Raw genomic sequence first — 20,832 nt, forward strand, 5'->3', positions numbered from 1 at the left:
AGAGGCCTTCGGAAGCAACGCTGGCATGGAACCCATCTGCCATCTGGTGCCCGTGCCTAGCAAGTCCTACCTGGCACCAAACCTGGTCACCTGGTTCCCGGGTTATCCACGTAACACATGGAGCCCCTTTCCACCAACCACTCTGGCATGATCAACGGACCCAGAGGCAAATACCATTGCCCACCACCAAGCGTACCCATGTGGCTTCCCATGCCCAAGCCAGAGCCCAACTCCACCCTGGGCTTCTGTCTAGCCTGCTGTGGCTGATCATGGACCAGCAGCTCCATCGGTTGGATATGTTGGTTCTTTTGACTCTGCTGAAGAACCAAGCTGCAGCAGGAGCAGCAGCAGACGAAGCAGTAGGAGCAGCAATAGCAGTAGAAGCAACAGCAGTAGGAGCAGCAGCAACAGCAGATGAAGCAGTAGTATCAGCAGCACCTGTGTGCTGCTAACAGCTTTGCTTTCTCCACTGTCCTACTGCCCCATACTGGGCTCATCAATACCTGGCTAACTAGCAAAAAGATGATCTAATTATTAGACCAGTGGGGTATTAATGCAGATGGTTAACCCCATGCTTCAGCCATCTATATATAGCCACTATGCTTCATCAGTTTTATACACTGGTGAGCAGTCTTATTTCTAAAATAACACACCTGTCTGATAATATGGGTCATGTAGGCCTACTTTTAAATGTTATTGGGCTAATTTCAGGGGGTGGGAGGGGCATATCATTTTAGAATGCCAATAACTGGCCATGCATTAAGTATTATGCATATTTTTCTTATAAAATGCTGGAAAATCCAATTATGGATATGACAAATCCACTCCGCAAATGGCCTGTGGGGCACTTCACCTGCTCTTGGTAAAAGCATAAATCTATTCTGCTGGCAGCCGAGTTGGATGGTAGGGACAGCCAGTGTTAGTGATGATGTCATCCTCAGACAAGTCCTCAGCTGTTGTTCACTGGACGACTCCTATACTAGCTTTGTGTCACCTTATATTGGGCCTATAGGCATTCAAACTGTGGTTATGGATTTTATATTGCATACACTAAGGGGTCAAATAGACAGGGGACCAGGGTGTGGTGAGATGGTAGCCCTAACTATTTTACTATTCATTTGCGTTAATTAGATGTTGATCCACCATTGACAAAATGCGCTCTTCAAAACCCTTTGAAGAATTCACGCCAGAGTACTGTAGGGAAAGAAATTAAATCCCATCATTCAATCACTTTTGTATATTCATTGGCAACCAAACGATAAATGTTTTATTGTTTATAACAATCAGTATTTCTGGGATCTACAAGCAATTCAGAAATCAACTCAGGCCCAAGCCTGGCTTTATATTAACATTAAATACTGCATTTTATTGGTGCGAGGTTGGCCGTCACGTGTGTGCTTTTCTGGGAAGGACGGGAGGAGTAGCAGCATGCTCAATCTCGTTTGTGTCAGAATTCAGCACAAGTTTCATGAGGAGACAGACAAACAAATAACAGGATGTGCTCAGAGGCGTTAAGATTCCTTCACCTCCACACCCAACCTTCATGGGGGTAAGGGTGGGGACCTAAAGCATGCTGGGAATCTGTCTTCTCCAGACAGTAGAGCCCCTTGCTGAAATTACAGAGGGACATCTGACTGGTATTGGGCTGGCCCAGTCAGAGATACCGAAGCAAAAAATTGGGATATTTGATAGGTGGAGAGAACTTCTTTAGGGTGGGCTACTGTGGCAGGAAGTGGCGTGCATGTTGGAGGAAGTGGTACCGCTGAAACATGAAAATTCTGCAGCATGTGGATGAGGTGAAACCACATGGCTGTGCAGAGGAGACCGACACCGATGGGGGACCTCGAGCTGCGGTGCAGGGAGTGTTGGTTGTTAAAGAGATACACCCCCTGGTATCTACCATTCAGTCCTGCTGTCTGTCACCCCCCTCTCACTGGAAGGATGCATTCACTGGGAGTCAACTGCACCAATTCCATTTCAAATTTTGTTCTGAGTCACAATCATCATAATCAATATTTTAACTTACATCTAAACAGTCTATTCAGTTATACCCCCCCCCCGACCCTCCTGCTGTGTTTTAACATATTTTTGCAGGAGGGTGGCTGCACAGGGTGTATCTGTGCGGGGGCCGCAACGACCGCTCAGACCCCGAGTGTTGACAGTAGGGGGACCGTAATGTGACTGCCATAAAGAGTTCTAGTTCTCCTTCTTGCCCTCCATTTTGCCGTAAGTAGAGCCGGTTTTGTTCACCTCAGATACACTGATCAGGCGGCGCACTGCTATGGAGGCTGTGTAGAGAGGAGACAGAGAGAGATGTGTCAATAATAGTAGAAAGAAAGCAGAAGACAAAAAAAAGAAAAACTTAGGTATAATACAAATTAACAAAGTGCAGATACAGGTGTAGGCAATCACATGTACATACTATACAGGGCTCAACACTGCGACCAAAACACTCATTCAGTCATCATGCACTGTTTGAATGAACATTTCTAAAGTCTTTCCCAAAAAACTTCCGATTAAATGTTGACTGCAAAGATAGAGTCAGGAAAACGGAATTTACGAAAAGATAAAAACAGATTTTATAGGGCCTTACAACTGTAGAGTGACTGTTCAAAATCGCTAACAATAGTATGGGGTCAATTTCACACCATATGTATTGAATTCAAAAAGATGACCTGTTGCACAACGTTCGACGCAGGTGTATGGCGAACCAGTTACCAACACCTGCGCCGAACGTTGTGCGACAGGTAATTCATATGTTTACCTAAGTAGTCAGATGGTTTGTCATTAAATGTATTAGATAGACATGCTTCTAATATCCGTACATTATTGACCCGTGACTGAGAATTTTGAAGTACGTTAGCTAAAACCCTAAAACGAGATGGCGTCAGACCGTCTCCTTAAGTAGGCAATAGAAAAAAAGCCTGTCTATCATGTTCATTGATTGGGTTAAGACAAACCATCACTCCAAAACTAGCGGACCAATGGAGACTCATTTACGCCTCCCTCTAAAACCCGCCCTTCATGGAAAAATAATACCAAAACTCGCAAATCGAATAGACTGGCGGTAAAAGCAAAGAAACATACATCGAAAGCAAAGATACGAGGAGCGTAACCAAAAGGTAGTACATGCAGGCAAGAGCGTAGGCAAAATCTATTCAATAGGATTGGTTTCTGGGAAAGTTTAACCGAAAAACTATTTTTGCATTCATTTTCAAATATTTGTTCAAATCATTTTTCATAGTTTGGCTCTCGCTTTAAAATTATTTGCTTACGAGTTTTTGGGTTTTGCTTTTGATGTCTTATTTTTGTTTACAATTCTATACATTTTGCTTTCAATTGTTGGGTTTTTGATTTCAACATCCATCATTTCACCCGTCCTTGAAAATATGTTTACATTCTCAACTTTATTTGACGTTTTTCATTTTTAATTCAATACATATGGCGTGAAATTGACCCCATACAATAGCACCTTTTTTGAGATTGTTGAGAGAAAAAAAAATCTAACCAAACAATCAATGTGAATATGATAGTCAAGTTAAAACCCCCTTAGGTCAAAGGGCCCAGGGCTGGGTTAGCTATTTGATTTATAATTTTATGACCTCTGTAAGTATATATAAAAATATACTTCTTTTTTGATTAAACATTTAATTTGGTCTTACTACCATTAGCCCTTATTAACGTATTGAATAACATTCATACATGGCACAACAGATAGCCCAAAAATAAATGAAAAGGAGGTATATTTTGAAGTGTCTGTCCTATATCTAAGAGATATTAGTTATAAATTATTATTATTTTTACCTGTATTTAACCCCTTTGTTTTTGGCACTAAAGTATATCGTATCGGTCTGTCTACCTTCAGACGAGTCTTGTGAGGCTTGTGGGAATCCTGTATGTGTTCGTGAGAGTCTTATCTTTCCATAGAGGGGTCATATTAGTTTGTACCTCAAACCATTCCGACACTACAACAGATAACTCCATCTTAAACAGACAGACAGACTTTGATTTCCGCAGGGGCGCTTACATAATTTAAAAGATGGCTATTCATCATCAGCCTGGTTCTGTATGGAATGCAAAACCACTGGTCAAGTCATTAATTGGCGCTCAGTGTTGAAAACATTGGTGCGACCAAATCTTGTGCTGGTGCCATCAACTGAAAACGTTGGTTGCACCAGTCCCACATTTAAAGCAGATACATTTGTATTTATTTAACTAGGCAAGTCAGTTAAGAACAAATTCTTATTTACAATGACGGCCTACCCCGGGCCAAACCTGGACGACACTGGGCCAATTGAGCGCCGCCCTATGGGACTCCCAATCACGGCCGGATGTGATACAGCCTGGATTGGAACCAGGGACTGTAGTGGCGCCTCTTGCACTGAGATGCAGTGCCTTAGACCACTGCGCCACTCTGACTAAAACGCATGCTTAATGGAGAATCTCTATTGAAATAGCTTTTTAGTCTAGGACTAGGCTTATTCTGTGTTCGGGAAAACAGCCAATAATGAGTCAAAATTAGATGATATAGTACAGGAAGGTCCTAACAACATAAGAACTTGGAAAAAGCAGTGGGCTTAGCGCAGGCTAAATGGGTGGCATCCGCACCGATGATGCAGAAGATCAGGAAGCCGACGATGAGGAGGGGAGAGCCGCTGACAAACACCCCACAGGCGAAGTTGAGGAGGGGGGTGAGAAGCAGGGTGGCCCAGAAGAGGAAGTTGAGTAGCGTCCACAGCCGACGGGGGGGCTTGATGGTGGGACCGGGGAAACTGCCCTCGTTCTCGTAGTGCTCCTGCAGTGCATCCTACAGAAAGAGAAAGGTAGAAAGAGAGAATGTTGTCAATATTATATTAGTGGAGAGAGTCATTGACTTATGGCTAGAAAGGGTAAATAAATGGGAGGGAAAGCTGAGTTTCCAGCACCTTCTGCTGGTACAGCTTGTGAAGCCAGGTTGCACACTCCTTCTCGTCCTCTGGGATTTCCTCCACTGGGTACCGCCTATACAGGAAGGAGAGGAACTGTCAGTTTAGTACAACGCTACTAAAGGGCAGCAAGTCACCGTACTGGAGATACAGTAAGTCAGCAGGTCAAAGGACCCATAGCTCACATTTAGGACCAGTGCACTGGCTTTGTTTGTGGGAGAGGGACAGGCGCCACCTACTTGATATTCATATCTGCCATGTACTTCTTTCCACTGACGATTCCCAACAACGTTGGGACCTTCTTGTCTCTGAAATTTAGTGTCACGTCGTACACAGCAGATACTGAGGAAGGAAAGAGTGCGACCATGAGTGTGATGCTGCAAATGTGTGTGTGCACGTTCTTGTGTGTGTGTGTGTGTGTGTGTGTGTGTGTCCCACCTGTGCCTTTGAGACAGCTCAGTGTTGTGGTGAAGCCTTTGGTTCTGGGCAGTAGATGGTATTTGAGTTTCGGTAGACCTTTACTCTCTGCTACCTCCATACTGATCTCATGCTTCTTCGGTGTGAAACGGGTGCCTTCACAGTACAAGAGGAACTGAAGAAAGAGAGAGAGAGACAAGTCAACACACACGCACACTGTTGATGTCTTTGGAGGGTAAACACTTAACACACTAAAGCTCATGACCTTGTAATCCCTGTTTGTCCCACTGGAAACTACAGAAGGTAGGAACGCCAACAGAGGTGAACTACCTCAGACACACCCTGCCTCTCTGGCAACACTGTCCACAGTAACACGTACACATGCACAAACAACACACACACACACCACACACAGAATCTCAGTTGTATTTCTTTGGTTCCTGCCCTCAGATCCTCTCTCCCTTGCATTTTCCCCCCCATCATAGTTTGTCAGATTACTGGCTTAGATTGTGTGCATGTACACACAAACAAATCTGGGGCGTGTTTATTTGGGCACTCAGCGGAAAAAGTCATGCAACGGTAAACAGAAATGTGCGTTTTTCATCTGTTTGTAGCTTAATGAACACGCCCCAGGGTACAACTCCATACAGAGACGCGCGGACGGTCAGAGGGAGAGGGGCAAAGGTAATTGTGTTGTCGGTTTGTCGTCCTACTCACCCACATAAACTCAGGGTAATCCTTTAGCTGGGTCAGGCCTTTGAACACGGTGTCTCTGTCCTCCTCCCACTTCCTCTTACAGAAGACAATCTCCAGGAAGTACCAGGTCCAGCCAATCAGAGGCACCTTCAGCAGTTCGTACTTGGCCAAGACCTTTGAAGCCTGAGAAGACAAGACGACTTCGTTCAGCTAACCAACCAAACATTTTATTTTCATAAACAGTAGATATAGGCAGCTAAACTCAATCCCCCTCTCTATCACACACACACACGTACTCACTCCAAGCACGCCGTAGCGTTCACACATGGTCCAGCCGCAGAGGAAGTCGATCTCGTAGTTGTGGTTGAGGATGATGATGACGTGCTCCTTGCCAAATTTGTCCACCGTGGCCTGGTCTGCGAATATGGTGCATTCTGTCCCCGACCACCACTCCAGCAGCATCACCAGCTCTGCAGGACAGAGAGGGCCAGCAGAGAGTTAAGACAACCAACCAGTGTAAACGCAGTCACAATCAACCACCCAGTCACATTAAACTGCAGTCAATTTTGTCCCCCCCACACCAGACGCGATCAGGACACGCAGGTTGAAATATCAAAACCAACTATATTCATTTGGGGACAGGTCGATAAGCAAATATTTATGACAATTTAGCTAGCTAGCTTGCTGTTGCTAGCTAATTTGTCCTGGTATATAAACGTTGAGTTGTTATTTTACCTGAAATGCACAAGGTCCTCTACCCTGACAATTAATCCACAGATAAAACGGTAAACCGAGTTTGTTTCTAGTAATCTCTCCTCCTTCAGGCTTCTTCTTCTCTGGACTTTATATGGAGGTTGGCAACCAACTTTAAGGTGCAATACCACCACCAACTGCTCTGGATTGTGGACCTCAGTTCGTCTTTCAATCACCCACGTGGGTATATGCTCCTAAAAACCAATGAGGAGATGGGAGAGGCCGGACTTGCAGCGCATCACAAATAGAACCAAGTTCTATGTTGGTGCCTGGCTACGCAGACGTGGGTGCAATGACTGAATAACATGTACATTTATTTTGCCACGTTCGCCCACGCGATGGGAGCGGTGTGGTCAGAATGTAACCAGTCGCAACGAATTACATTACACCAGTCTCAATTCCGGCACAAAACATTGAACCTGTAAAAATCACATCAGTGTAAACTCAGTTAACAATAACAGTGTATGTTTATGCTAGGAAACAAGCTATGTTCTTCCTTCCTTTTACAGGGGCTGAGTCACTGGCTTACTGGTGTTCTTCCATGCCGTCCATGGGAGGGGTGCGTCACTTGAGTGGGTTGAGTCACTGACGTGGTCTTCCTGTCTGGGTTGGCGCCCCCCCTTGGGTTGTGCCATGGCGGAGATCGTTGTGGGCTATACTCGGCCTTGTCTTAGGACGGTAAGTTGGTGGTTGGAGACATCCCTCTAGTGGTGTGGGGGCTGTGCTTTGGCAAAGTGGGTGGGGTTATATCCTGCCTGTTTGGCCCTGTCCGGGGGTATCATCGGATGGGGCCACAGTGTCTTCTGATCCCTCCTGTCTCAGCCTCCAGTATTTATGCTGCAGTAGTTTATGTGTCGGGGGGCTAGGGTCAGTCTGTTACATCTGGAGTATTTCTCTTGTCTTATCCGGTGTCCTGTGTGAATTTAAATATGCTCTCTCTAATTCTCTCTTTCTGTCTTTCTCTCGGAGGACCTGAGCCCTAGGACCATGCCTCAGGACTACCTGGTATGATGACTCCTTGCTGTCCCCAGTCCACCTGGCCGTGCTGCTGCTCCAGTTTCAACTGTTCTGCCTGCGGCTATGGAACCCTGACCTGTTCACCGGACGTGCTTGTTGCACCCTCGACAACTACTATGATTATTATTATTTGACCATGCTGGTCATTTATGAACATTTTAACATCTTGACCATGTTCTGTTATAATATCCACCCTGCACAGCCAGAAGAGGACTGGCCACCCCTCATAGCCTGGTTCCTCTCTAGGTTTCTTCCTAGGTTTTTGGCCTTTCTAGGGAGTTTTTCCTAGGGAGTTTTTCCTAGCCACCGTGCTTCTTTCACATGCTTTGCTTGCTGTTTGGGGTTTTAGGCTGGGTTTCTGTACAGCACTTTGAGATATCAGCTGATGTACGAAGGGCTATATAAATAAATTTGATTTGATTAATGAAAATAACACCCTGTGGGTGTAACCAATAGGTAGGCTGAAGTGAACCAGATTCCCGTGATACAGGCTTCTCACACACAGACACACACACGCCTAGTGGTTAGAGCGTTGGACTAGTAACCGAAAGGTTGCAAGATTGAATCCCCGAGCTGACAAGTTTTTTTTAAATCTGTCATTCTGCCCCTGAACAAGGCAGTTAACCCACTGTTCCCCGGTAGGCTGTCATTGAAAATAAGAATTTGTTCTTAACTGACTTGCCTAGTTAAATAAAGGTAAAACAATTATAATAAATGCTGTAGCGTTCACACATGGTCGAGCCAAAGTACTATCTGCGCATCAACCAATCAATCCTTAGTCTGTTCATAATTTTTAAACACACCATCAACGATTAACCAAATTATGTTTATGTTTGATTATTAAACAACAAATTGACTGAAGTTGGTTCAATTACTTTTGTGAGCACAACGCCCGTTTCTCTAGAGAGAAATCCTATCAAGCACAAGAGACATCAAATCAAGAACGAACTGTGGGATGCTGTAGGGAGTTGTAGTTTTCAGACAAATATTCAACCTAGTTCAGTGCTGAAAACGTGTTAATGAACTACAATGACCAAAATCCATTGCGCCCATTGTTCATCGGCAGCCACACACAGACCGCATGAGAGAGGAATGCACACAACACAGCAAGGAGAGGGATAGAGGGGAACACCAAAACCAGTACACTATGTGGGTGGAGTTTACACTGCATTTAAGACTGGTCTGTTTTGGGACAACAGACAGGATGTGCTGCTCTGAGCCGAGCTCCTCTTCCCACACACACAAACAAACAAACAAATACACATACACGACTCAAGACTGAGTGTGACTCACGGCTCCAGAGGGAGTAGGAGAGACGGGTGTTGATCTTTCTGTAGAGCTGCCTGTTGATGGGCCATAGGACGCAGGTGCAGAGCTGAATGAAGTTGATGATGAGGCCGCTGACCACAAACACAAAGCCAACGAGCAGCTGCAGGATGAACAGGCTCTTGATGTACGCTATCAGCCCCATGGCCAGGGCTGTCTAGGGGCTAGCAGGGCTACCAACACACTACGGCCGACCTGGGGGAGAACACCATAAAAAAAACTAAGCATTTCCATTAAATGCTGTGGAAAATACCCCCAGGTAGCACCGGTTCTCCATATGACGTTGAGAAATAGTGCATTGTGGGTAGTTCTGAAGATATCCAAAATAAGTTCATATGTACACAAAAATTACATAGCTATGATCATGACTACAATTAAGTTACTAAGTCTTTGACCACACGGTTGTTACTTCGGTGAGTAAAAACTCATGCTTCCTACCCTTTAAAAGAGGATGTTTCTGAATATGAGTAAGGAAAGGAGTTTCCTCTGACCAACTGATCTGACCAGGAATAGGTCTGAGCCTTATTGACTATGACCCAGAGTTTTCTTAGTCTGGTCACATGGTCAGGGAAAACTCCTGACCCCTTTGATGAGGCCGAGTTAATAGTGGAAGGGTGATAGTCTTCAGAAATTCCAGTGCAACTAACCACGGTGGGTTCCCTTCACAAGCCCCGTTTGCACGGCCCGTCAGCCAATACCACAGACCTGTGGGACACAGAAGAACATCATTACAAACTGATTTAAACTGATTGTGACTAGTTTAACAGTCAGCCACGCTCAATGTCCTAAACGATATCATAACCGCCATCGATAAGAGACATTACTGTGCAGCCATATTCATCAACCTGGCCAAGGCTTTCGACTCCGTCAATCACCACATTCTTATCGGCAGACTCAACAGCCTTGGTTTCTCAAATGATTGCCTCGCCTGGTTCACCAACTACTTCTCTGATAGAGTTCAGTGTGTCAAATCGGAGGGCTTGTTGTCCGGACCTCTGGCAGTCTCTATGGGGGTGCCACAGGGCCGACTCTTTGTATACATCAATGATGTCACTCTTGCTGCTGGTGATTCTCTGATCCACCTCTATGCAGACAACACCATTCTGTATACATCTGGCCCTTCTTTGGACACTGTTAACTAACCTCCAGACGAGCTTCAATGCCATACAACTCTCCTTCCGTGGCCTTCAACTGCTCTTAAATACAAGTAAAACTAAATGCATGCTCTTCAACCGATCGCTGCCCGCACCTGCCCGCCCGTCCAGCATCACTACTCTGGACGGTTCTGACTTAGAATATGTGGACCTACAAATACCTAGGTGTCTGGTTAAACTGTAAACTCTCCTTCCAGACTCACATCAAGCATCTCCAATCCAAAATTAAATCTAGAATCGGCTTCCTATTTCGCAACAAAGCATCCTTCACTCATGCTGCCAAACATTCCCTCGTAAAACTGACCATCCTACCGATACTCGGCTTTGGCGATGTCATTTACAAAATAGCCTCCAACACTCTACTCAACAAACTGGATGCAGTCTATCACAGTGCCATCCGTTTTGTCACCAAAGCCCCATATACTACCCACCACTGCGACCTGTACGCTCTTGTTGACTGGCCCTCGCTTCATACTCGTCGCCAAACCCACTGGCTCCAGGTCATCTACAAGTCTCTGCTAGGTAAAGGCCCACCTTATCTCAGCTCACTGGTCACCATAGCAGCTCCCACCCGTAGCACGCGCTCCAGCAGGTATATCTCACTGGTCACCCCCAAAGCCAATTCTTCTTTTGGCCGCCTTTCCTTCCAGTTCTCTGCTGCCAATGACGAACTGCAAAAATCACTGAATCTGGAGACTCATATCTCCCTCACTAGCTTTAAGCACCAGCTGTCAGAACAGCTCACAGATCACTGCACCTGTACATAGCCCATCTGTTAATAGCCCATCCAACTACCTCATCCCCATACTGTATTTATTTATTTATCTTGCTCCTTTGCACCCCAGTATCTCTACTTGCACATTCATCTCCTGCACATCTTCCATTCCAGTGTTTAATGGCTATATTGTAATTACTTCGCCACCTTGGCCTATTTATTGCCTTACCTCCCTTATCATACCTCATTTGCACATACTGTATATAGACTTTTTCTACTGTATTATTGACTGCATATTTGTTTTGCTCCATGTGTAACTCTGTGTTGTATGTGTCGAACTGCTTTGCTTTATCTTGGCCAGGTCGCAGTTGCAAATGAGAACTTGTTCTCAACTAGCCTACCTGGTTAAATAAAGGTGAAATAAAAAATGTAAAAAGACCGAAAGATCTGAACAATCTTACCTCTTTCCCAAAACAGAATCTAACTTGCACCAAATGGCCGCCAACAAGAAAAGAAAAAAAGACTGCAACAACATGCAACTGAATAATTCAGAGAACTGTGACAAAAAAGAAAAGAAAAAGCAGGTTGATTCTGAGGAGATCAGCAGACAACCAGTCAGTTTCTGTGACTTATTTCCATTTATATTTCCCCAATATAAAATAGGAAACTATCAGGTTAAAAACAGCTTGCCCACAAAAATAAACTCCCTTCCACCCAAATGGCGTTGCACATAACCTCCCTCTCACTGATATGTACATGTCCGCATACCCACACACACATATACGCTCACACCCTTTCACCTAGTTGGAAAAGGGCCAGCAACTCCTTACTCACTCCCTTTCTTGCTCTCTTTTTCACACACACACACACACACACACACACACACACACACACACACACACACACACACACACACACACACACACACACACACACACACACACACACACACACACGTGTCCAACTCCTAAACTAGCCACATCCAGTGTTTTGCCAACTTTTTATTTCAAAGTCACAGCACAAACTTGCCTTGCTGCAACACAGCTGCGGTCCCCAAAGTAGCGTTTTCGCCCCCTCTCCAGCCGCACACCCTCTCCCCTTGCTTCTATGCCTGTCAATCAATCAAATATATTTTATATAGCCCTTTTTACATCAGCAGTTGTCACAAGTGTTAACTGTTTGTGTGCTGTAACTTCTGTTGCAGATAGATAATCCCAGAATTGAATGGGAACAGACGCCAAATGCTATTAAAACCCCTCGGTGGCAAAACTCTCCAAGGCAGCCTGATAAGTAGCTGCATTTGTTGCTAGGCTCTTAATAACAATAAGTTTCAAAACTCGCTAAATATAGCGACAAAGTCTCTAAATTGGCAACACTTGCCCCATTCAACCTCTCTGGGATTCTGGTGTGTCCACTTTGCTAAATCTAGACCCACACACACCCTCAAACAGTAACCCTGCATCACTCCACTCCCTTCCACATACTACTATCATTAGTAATACTACAGAATTAGTAATACTGTATCCACTACAGACATTTCACCTACTGTGCCCCAATTCCTATGTCCAATCTCAATAATAAAATAGGCTACTTTCCAAAGCTATACAGAACCCATCCTACAACACTGATAACTACACCGCGGCCTAATAACGGAACGAGCATTAAGTCAAGTCACACTGTTTTTGTCAAATCACATCCTATAAACAGAGTCAAATCAATGGCACTACAGGCCAGCTGTACCAACTACACAGGAGGTCCCACCCACAGAGCGTGGACTTGAGTGACCTCAGTACCCACTGAACCAATTTCAATCAACGTTGGCACCAATGCTTATTGTTGGAAGCTACTGAATTGTTTAATCACTATGACCTTGACCTTTTGTCAATATTCCAGGAGCCCAAAAGGCATTTTCTGAGATAAAAAACAACAACATGCATCTCAGCATCTACTCAAATAATTTGAACATATAGGGCAGAGGGAACATAGGGCTGTGGGAACTGAGGGAACATAGGGCTGTGGGAACTGAGGGAACATAGGCCTGTGGGAACTGAGGGAACATAGGCCTGTGGGAACTGAGGGAACATAGGCCTGTGGGAACTGAGGGAACATAGGCCTGTGGGAACTGAGGGAACATAGGGCTGTGGGAACTGAGGGAACATAGGGCTGTGGGAACTGAGGGAACATAGGGCTGTGGGAACTGAGGGAACATAGGGCTGTGAGAACATGGACTTGGTCCCTCTGAACACACACTAACTCTCACCATCCTGTGTGTGTGTGTAACGGAGTTGGATTCATAACCTCACTACTTAGAGATTGGACATAGGAATTGGGGCACAATTTGTAAGTCGCTCTGGATAAGAGCGTCTGCTAAATGACTTAAATGTAAATGTTAGCGTGGGTGGAGACATTTCAAGCTACCGAACGGCTAGCTTTTCTATAGTTGGCTAAGACACTGTCAAGCGGGCAGTAGTGGTGCCGTGACCCGGATCTGCAGTTGTGCTCTGCTCAACGACTGGGGTCACTGTGGAGTGAGTTTAGGAGGTAACCGAGTTGGATTCATAACCTCATTCCCCAGCTTGAAACGTCTCCACCTGTGCTATCGAACTGCTATCTTTTCAACAGCGTAGTCAAGCACAGGTCACTTGTGTTTGAGAAGCAGAGGATCCAAGATCAAGGGTCAGTAAGGACTTGTGAGGAAGGAAGCTATACTGTTAAGCAAGCACAGTGACACGTGTGCATATTTCTCTGTGGGCTGACTATGATTTCCCAATCCCCTTTCTCAATACTTCAAGGTTCTGTTCTAACTTCACTGCCCTGGGGAGTTGTGATAGATGCCATAAAGCCAAGACATAACAGGGTGTGGTGTAGGTCTGTAGGACCCATGTTTTAAACGGCCCATTAAATGAAGGCCGTTTCCTCCAGATAGCACTGAAGGAGGCCAGAAAACAACCTTATCTGAAACTGAAGAATCAAGCAGACATCCACAAGGGCGGGTGACATTCTCTATGGATACTGATCTTTGGTATAGGCTATCAAACTTCAGGTTTGTCCCACATTGACATCAGGTTGCAATGCATTGGACTGCATTCTTTCACCAAACAACCACGGCAGTCAAACGTAAAAACTGTAGCCAGCAACACCAACCCTGCAAACAGTCTAATTATAATACAAACAGTTGCTACAGTGCGTCTGGCAGCTGCAAGGAGATAATTGCATGCATGCTTAAAATGCAGTTGATCTCTATTTAAACCACCAGGTATAGCCTATCTATTTCTCTACAGTAGGAGCATCAGTTCACAGTCAAACAGGTGATTGAGTTTTAACACGGAATTACAGGTCAAAGGAAAAATGTCTCCATCACCCAACGATGTCAATATTCATAAAATAACATCCCATTCACACCAATAACCCCTGGGAAATTAGCATAAATACCACTAACCTTGTTCTGGAAGAGAGAGCAAGTAGTTTTGCCAAAGTGTGAAGCCCTAGCTTTGCCCACAGACAGGAACAGAGTGAGAATTACAAACAGTGGGAAAGAGAGAGCGAGAAACACCAGCGCTCCTCAGTAAACATGAGTGAACTTTGGAGTCTTGACTAATGACATCTCACAAGGCCGTCCATTAGCAGAGTGGGAAACTTGTCCACACACAGAACAAAAAGGAGAGAGAGACAAAAGAAGAGAGAGGGAGACGCTCCCTCAGCCTGCCTGCCAAAGCGCTGCCTGGTGAGGGGGGATGGGGAGAGGCCGGATGGGGAGGAGGGGATGTCTGCCATCACCTGATCCCCTCAGACGAATGGCTGGCCTTCAATACTGGGCCAACGAACTGAGTGACACACACACACACACAAAGAGGTTAAAAAAGTTCAGCCATAATTTTTCCCAGGAATAAGGGGGGTGGGGGAGACCGCGTCCTGCTTTCCGTCTCCCCCCCACACACACACTATTCTAATCACTGAATGAAATTGAGTGGAAGAAATAGAACACGTGTAAAAAAAATAAAAAATAATCAAGTCTATTCACAGACCTAGAGATTTTGGGGGTGTTCAGTTGTCTCTCAACTCATCTCTTGCTTTCTATGGGCATGGTGCTTGTATAGGCTGCTGGTCTATTAGTTTGAAGCCAAATGGTGTCATTGTGTTATTTGATGATAATTTTATGATTTACCCAAACATTTCCTAAGAAGTCCACTTGGGGGCTCAGACAGATTTCAGTAGATTAAACTACACATTGAAAATAACAGCAATAAGGCTAAAACATCTCACATTTAGTATGTATGTAGGCATTAACACATTGTGAAATGTCATTTTTATAAGTGTCTTAATGTGATTTCTGATATAGGGGGTCCCCATATTTGTTTAAGCGTTTCAGTGAGTCTTGAAACAGAAAAGATTTACAACCCATGGATGTAAATTGCCATTGATTATGTACCAGGTTAATGCCATTTAGCAGGCTACCAAGTATGCAAGGGTACACACACACACACACACACACACACACACACACACACACACACACACACAAGGCCTGATTGGACGTGGGATGTGGCAGAGATTAGCAATAGCCACTCAGGGCTAAACTGATTAACAGGGAGAAACAACCTGGCCTCCACTGGCCTTCCGAAGGAAAAAACAGGCTAAACTTGGCCAAGATGTTCAGCAGCAGAAGGTCCCGAGCCACGTCTGAACAAATAAGACAAACCCACAGAAGTCAACAACCAACCAAGCCCAGCCTACACTCTCCCAAAACCAGTGTCAGGCAGTAGAATATATTTTAATTTATAGTTTGTGGTTGCCCACAGCTTCAAGCAGTTGGAGTCAACAAACGTACCAGTCATGTCTATAAAGTTCTTATAAGTTCTGGCGCGATCCTCGACTGCTCCCTCAAAAGGACTTACCAGTAGGTATAGTAGGCGATCGCCAGCACCACCAGTGCCCCACACAGACCTGTAAAGAGCATCACGGCCCCCTGGTTCAGCATCTTCACCCCCCTCCTTGATTACCTCCCCCTCAGGAAAGAAAAAAGGATCACAGAAAAAAAAAGAGATGAAAATCTCCAAAGCGATTTAAGAGGAGAACAAGAGGGAGTCAGTGTCCACGGTGCCTGAGACTCATGCTAATACGCATAGGAGACAAATTATGATGACAGCATGAACACTAAATCCCAAGGAAAAGAAGAGGATGAGGAGGGAGCGTCCATCTGCGCAACAGGAAAGCAACTCAGGTGAGAAACGAAAGAGCTAGTCGGCGACGGCTTCGCACCAGATCCCCACGAGAGGAGTACAATAATCAAGACACACTGGTTTAAATGTGTTAAAACAGACGGAACACAGAAGGAGCCTCTCCTTTGTACAGAGAGGAAAATGAGAGATGTAGGATAACAAAGCTCTAATCTGGCCCAGAACAGATTAGCACTGATTAGTGCTCTTGCAGCAGCATCCTGGATAAATCACCTCTCATTTCCATCCAGTTGTATGGGGTGGGGGGGGGTTGGGTGGAGAAGCTCAGCTGCTGTGATGGGTCCAGCAATGAGAAAGGGCCTGGGTTGCGTTCATTAGTCACCAAAATGGAAGAAAGCAGATGGAAACTGGGAGTGCCTGGATTGGTCTGATAAAATGCACATTTGTACTTTCCGTTGCTCAATGTTTTAAAACGCTTTGTTACAGGGCTTTCATGGAGGTGATCAGGCCCCACACCACTGTCCTATGTTGGACTCAAAACTGGTGGTCCACTTCAGGCATACGCAGACCAGCTCGCATTACCGTTCCCGAAGCTGTTTCGCTGATTGTCCCAATAGCTAAAAACAACAGGCTAAACGAAAATAACGATGTACACCCTGTAGCCCTGACATCTGTACCTATGAAAAGTTTTGAAAAAAATATCCAATCAAAAATTCTCTCATCACAATTAGACCCAAACCAATTCGCCTACCGTGCGTCCATGGGTGTTGATGATGGGTTACTGGTCATTCTGAACAATATCTACGAACATTTAGAAAAGGAAAATAGCTTACTGAAAATGGTATTAATTGACTTAACCTGTTTAGGATAGGGGGCAGTATTTTCACGGCCGGATAAAAAACGTACCCGATTTAATCTGGTTATTACTCCTGCCCAGAAACTAGAATATGCATATAATTGTTTGATTTGGATAGAAAACACCCTAAAGTTTCTAAAACTGTTTGAATGGTGTCTGTGAGCATAACAGAACTCATATGGCAGGCCAAAACCTGAGAAGATTCCATACAGGAAGTGCCCTCTCTGACCATTTCTTGGCCTTCTATAGCCTCTTTATCGAAAATAGAGGATCTCTGCTGTAACGTGACATTTTCTAAGGCTCTCAGAAGGCGCCAGAACGGGGAATGATGACTCTGCAGTCCCTGGGCGAAAAAAAGTAGGGCTTTTGGAAAGTGGTCGTTCTGAGAACAATGACACGGGTGCGCACGTGCATGTGAAGACTCCATTTTCTATTTTCAGTGTTTGAACGAAAACAAGGTCTCCCGGTCAGAATATTATCGCTATTTTACGAGAAAAATCGCTAAACAGCGTTTGACATGTTTCGAAGGAGGGTAATGGAATATTTTGACATTTTTTGTCACGATACGCGCCGGCGCGTCACCCTTCGGATAGTGTCTTGAACGCAAGAACAAAATGGAGCTATTTGGATATAACTATGGATTATTTGGAACCAAAACAACATTGGGTGTTGAAGTAGAAGTCCTGGGAGTGCATTCTGATGAAGAACAGCAAAGGTAATCCAATTTTTCTTATAGTAAATCTGAGTTTGTCTGCCAAAATCTGCCAAACTTGGTGGGTGTCAAAATAGCTAGCCATGATGGCCGGGCTATCTACTCAGAATATTGCAAAATGTGCTTTCACCGAAAAGCTATTTTAAAATCGGACACCGCGATTGTATAAAGGAGTTCTTCTTCAAATAATTGTTATGTTTTTTGTGAACGATTATCGTGAGTAATTTAGTAAATTCACAGGAAGTTTTCGGTGGGTATGCTAGTTCTGAACGTCACATGCTAATGTAAAAAGCTGGTTTTTGATATAAATATGAACTTGATTGAACAAAACATGCATGTATTGTATAACATAATGTCCTAGGGTTGTCATCTGATGAAGATCATCAAAGGTTAGTGCTGCATTTAGCTGTTGTTTTGGTTTCTGTGACATTATATGCTAGCTTGAAAAATGGGTGTGTGATTATTTCTGGCTGGGTACTCTCCTGACATAATCTAATGTTTTGCTTTCGTTGTAAAGCCTTTTTGAAATCGGACAATGTGGTTAGATAAAGGAGAGTCTTGTCTTTAAAATGGTGTAAAATAGTCATATGTTTGAAAAATGGAAGTTTTGGGATTTTTGAGGAGTTTGTAATTCGCGCCACGCTCTATCATTGGATATTGGCGAGGCGTTCCGCTAGCGGTACATCTAGATGTAATAGGTTTTAAGTAGCGCGTTTAAGGGGGAGGAGTTGCAATCTACTGCAGAGATAGCTTGCAAAGTTCTGTCATACTTTCCAGGTCGATGCCCAAACAGTTTGAGCTTCTAATTTTAAAAATGAATCTCTCCAGAAATAAGTCTCTCACTGTTGCTGCCTGTTATAGACCCCCCTCAGCTCCCAGCTGTGCCCTGGACACCATATGTGAATTGATTGCCGCTCATCTACAGTGAGGGAAAAAAGTATTTGATCCCCTGCTGATTTTGTACGCTTGCCCACTTACAAAGAAATGATCAGTCTATAATTTTAATGGTAGGTTTATTTGAACAGTGAGAGACAGAATAACAAAAAAATCCAGAAAAACGCATGTCAAAAATGTTATAAAATGAATTGCATGTTAATGAGGGAAATAAGTATTTGACCCCTCTGCAAAACATGACTTAGTACTTGGTGGCAAAACCCTTGTTGGCAATCACAGAGGTCAGACGTTTCTTGTAGTTGGCCACCAGGTTTGCACACATCTCAGGAGGGATTTTGTCCCTCCTGTCTGTTCAACCTCTCTTTCGTATCATCCGAGATCCCTAAAGATTGGAAAGCTGCGGCGGTCATCCCCCTCTTCAAATGGGGTGACACTCTAGACCCAAACTGTTATAGACCTATATCCATCCTGCCCTGCCTTTCTAAAGTCTTCAAAAGCCAAGTTAATGAACAGATCACTGACCATTTCGAATCCCACCGTACCTTCTCCGCTGTGCAATCCGGTTTCCGAGCTGGTCACGGGTGCACCTCAGCCATGCTCAAGGTACTAAACGATTTCATAACCACCATTGATAAAAGATTGTACTGTGCAGCCGTCTTTATCAACCTGGCCAAGGCTTTCGACTCTGTCAATCACCGTATTCTTATCGGCAGACTCAACAGCCTTGGTTTCTCAAATGACTGCCTCACCTGGTTTACCAACTACTTCTCAGACAGAGTTCAGTGTGTCAAATCGGAGGGCCTGTTGTCCGGACCTCTGGCAGTCTCTATGGGGGTACCACCGGGTTCAATTCTCGGACCGACTCTTTTCTCTGTATACATCAACGATGTCGCTCTTGGTGCTGGTGATTCCCTGATCCACCTCTACGCAGATGACACCATTCTGTATACATCTGGCCCTTCTTTGGACACTGTGTTAACAAACCTCCAAACGAGCATCAATGCCATACAACACTCCTTCCGTGGCCTCCAACTGCTCTTAAAACGCAAGTAAAACTAAATGCATGCTTTTCAACCGATCGCTGCCCGCACCCGCTCGCCCGACTTGCATCACTACTCTGGACGGTTCTGACTTAGAATATGTGGACACTACAAATACCTAGGTGTCTGGCTAGACTGTACACTCTCCTTCCAGACTCATATTAAACATCTCCAATCCAAAATTAAATCTAGAATCGGCTTCCTATTCCGCAACAAAGCCTCCTTCACTCATGCTGCCAAACATACCCTCGTAAAACTGACTATCCTACCGATCCTCGACTTCGGCAATGTCATTTACAAAATAGCCTCCAACACTCTACTCAGCAAACTGGATGCAGTCTATCACAGTGCCATTCGTTTTGTCACCAAAGCCCCATATACCACCCACCACTGCAACCTGTATGCTCTTATCGGCTGGCTCTCGCTACATATTCGTCGCCAGACCCACTGGCTCCAGGTCATCTATAAGTCTTTGCTAGGTAAAGCTCCGCCTCATCTCAGCTCACGATAACAAAACCCACCCTTAGCACACGCTCCAGCAGGTATATCTCACTGGTCATTCCCAAAGCCAACACCTCCTTTGGCCGCCTTTCCTTCCAGTTCTCTGCTGCCAACGACTGGAACGAATTGCAAAAATCACTGAAGCTGGAGACTTATATTCCCCTCACTAACTTTAAACATCAGCTATCCGAGCAGCTAACCGATCGCTACAGCTGTACATAGCCTATCTGTAAATAGCCCACCCAATCTACCTACCTCATCCTCATATTGTTTTTATTTACTTTTCTGCTCTTTTGCACACCAGTATCTCTACTTGCACATCATCATCTGCACATCTATCACTCCAGTGTTAATTTGCTAAATTGTAATTACTTGCTACTATGGCCTATTTATTGCCTTACCTCCTCATGCCATTTGCACACACTGTATATAGACTTTTATTTTTTTCCCTTATTGTGTTATTGACTGTACGCTTGTTTATTCCATGTGTAACTCTGTGTTGTTGTATGTGTCGAACTGCTTTGCTTTATCTTGGCCAGGTCGCAGTTGTAAATGAGAACTTGTTCTCAACTGGCCTACCTGGTTAAATAAAAGTGAAATAAAAAAAATACAAAAATAACACCATCCAACCCCACCTACTGGTGGACAT

At 44.6% G+C, this 20,832-nt stretch overlaps 1 protein-coding gene across 6 annotated transcripts in view; it reads right to left on the minus strand.

The window, feature by feature from the left end:
• Window positions 1-1,244: 1,244 nt before the first annotated feature.
• Window positions 1,245-20,832, minus strand: part of plcc (1-acyl-sn-glycerol-3-phosphate acyltransferase gamma) — a 32,437-nt gene continuing 12,849 nt past the window's right edge. Inside the window, exons 1-10 of one of the 6 annotated variants that reach the window (XM_014151226.3) lie at window positions 14,439-14,721; window positions 9,782-9,839; window positions 9,102-9,329; window positions 6,339-6,508; window positions 6,060-6,221; window positions 5,364-5,517; window positions 5,165-5,267; window positions 4,926-5,001; window positions 4,609-4,807; window positions 1,245-2,288 (exon numbers count right to left, since the gene is read on the minus strand). In XM_014151226.3, the coding sequence (XP_014006701.1) occupies window positions 2,197-2,288; window positions 4,609-4,807; window positions 4,926-5,001; window positions 5,165-5,267; window positions 5,364-5,517; window positions 6,060-6,221; window positions 6,339-6,508; window positions 9,102-9,279 (1,134 nt within the window). In that variant the 5' untranslated portion in view covers window positions 9,280-9,329; window positions 9,782-9,839; window positions 14,439-14,721 and the 3' untranslated portion in view covers window positions 1,245-2,196. 6 annotated transcript variants of the gene reach the window in all.

Source organism: Salmo salar, chromosome 17 (assembly GCF_965601325.2).
Source record: "Salmo salar chromosome 17, fSalSal1, whole genome shotgun sequence".
NCBI classification, from domain to species: domain Eukaryota; kingdom Metazoa; phylum Chordata; class Actinopteri; order Salmoniformes; family Salmonidae; genus Salmo; species Salmo salar.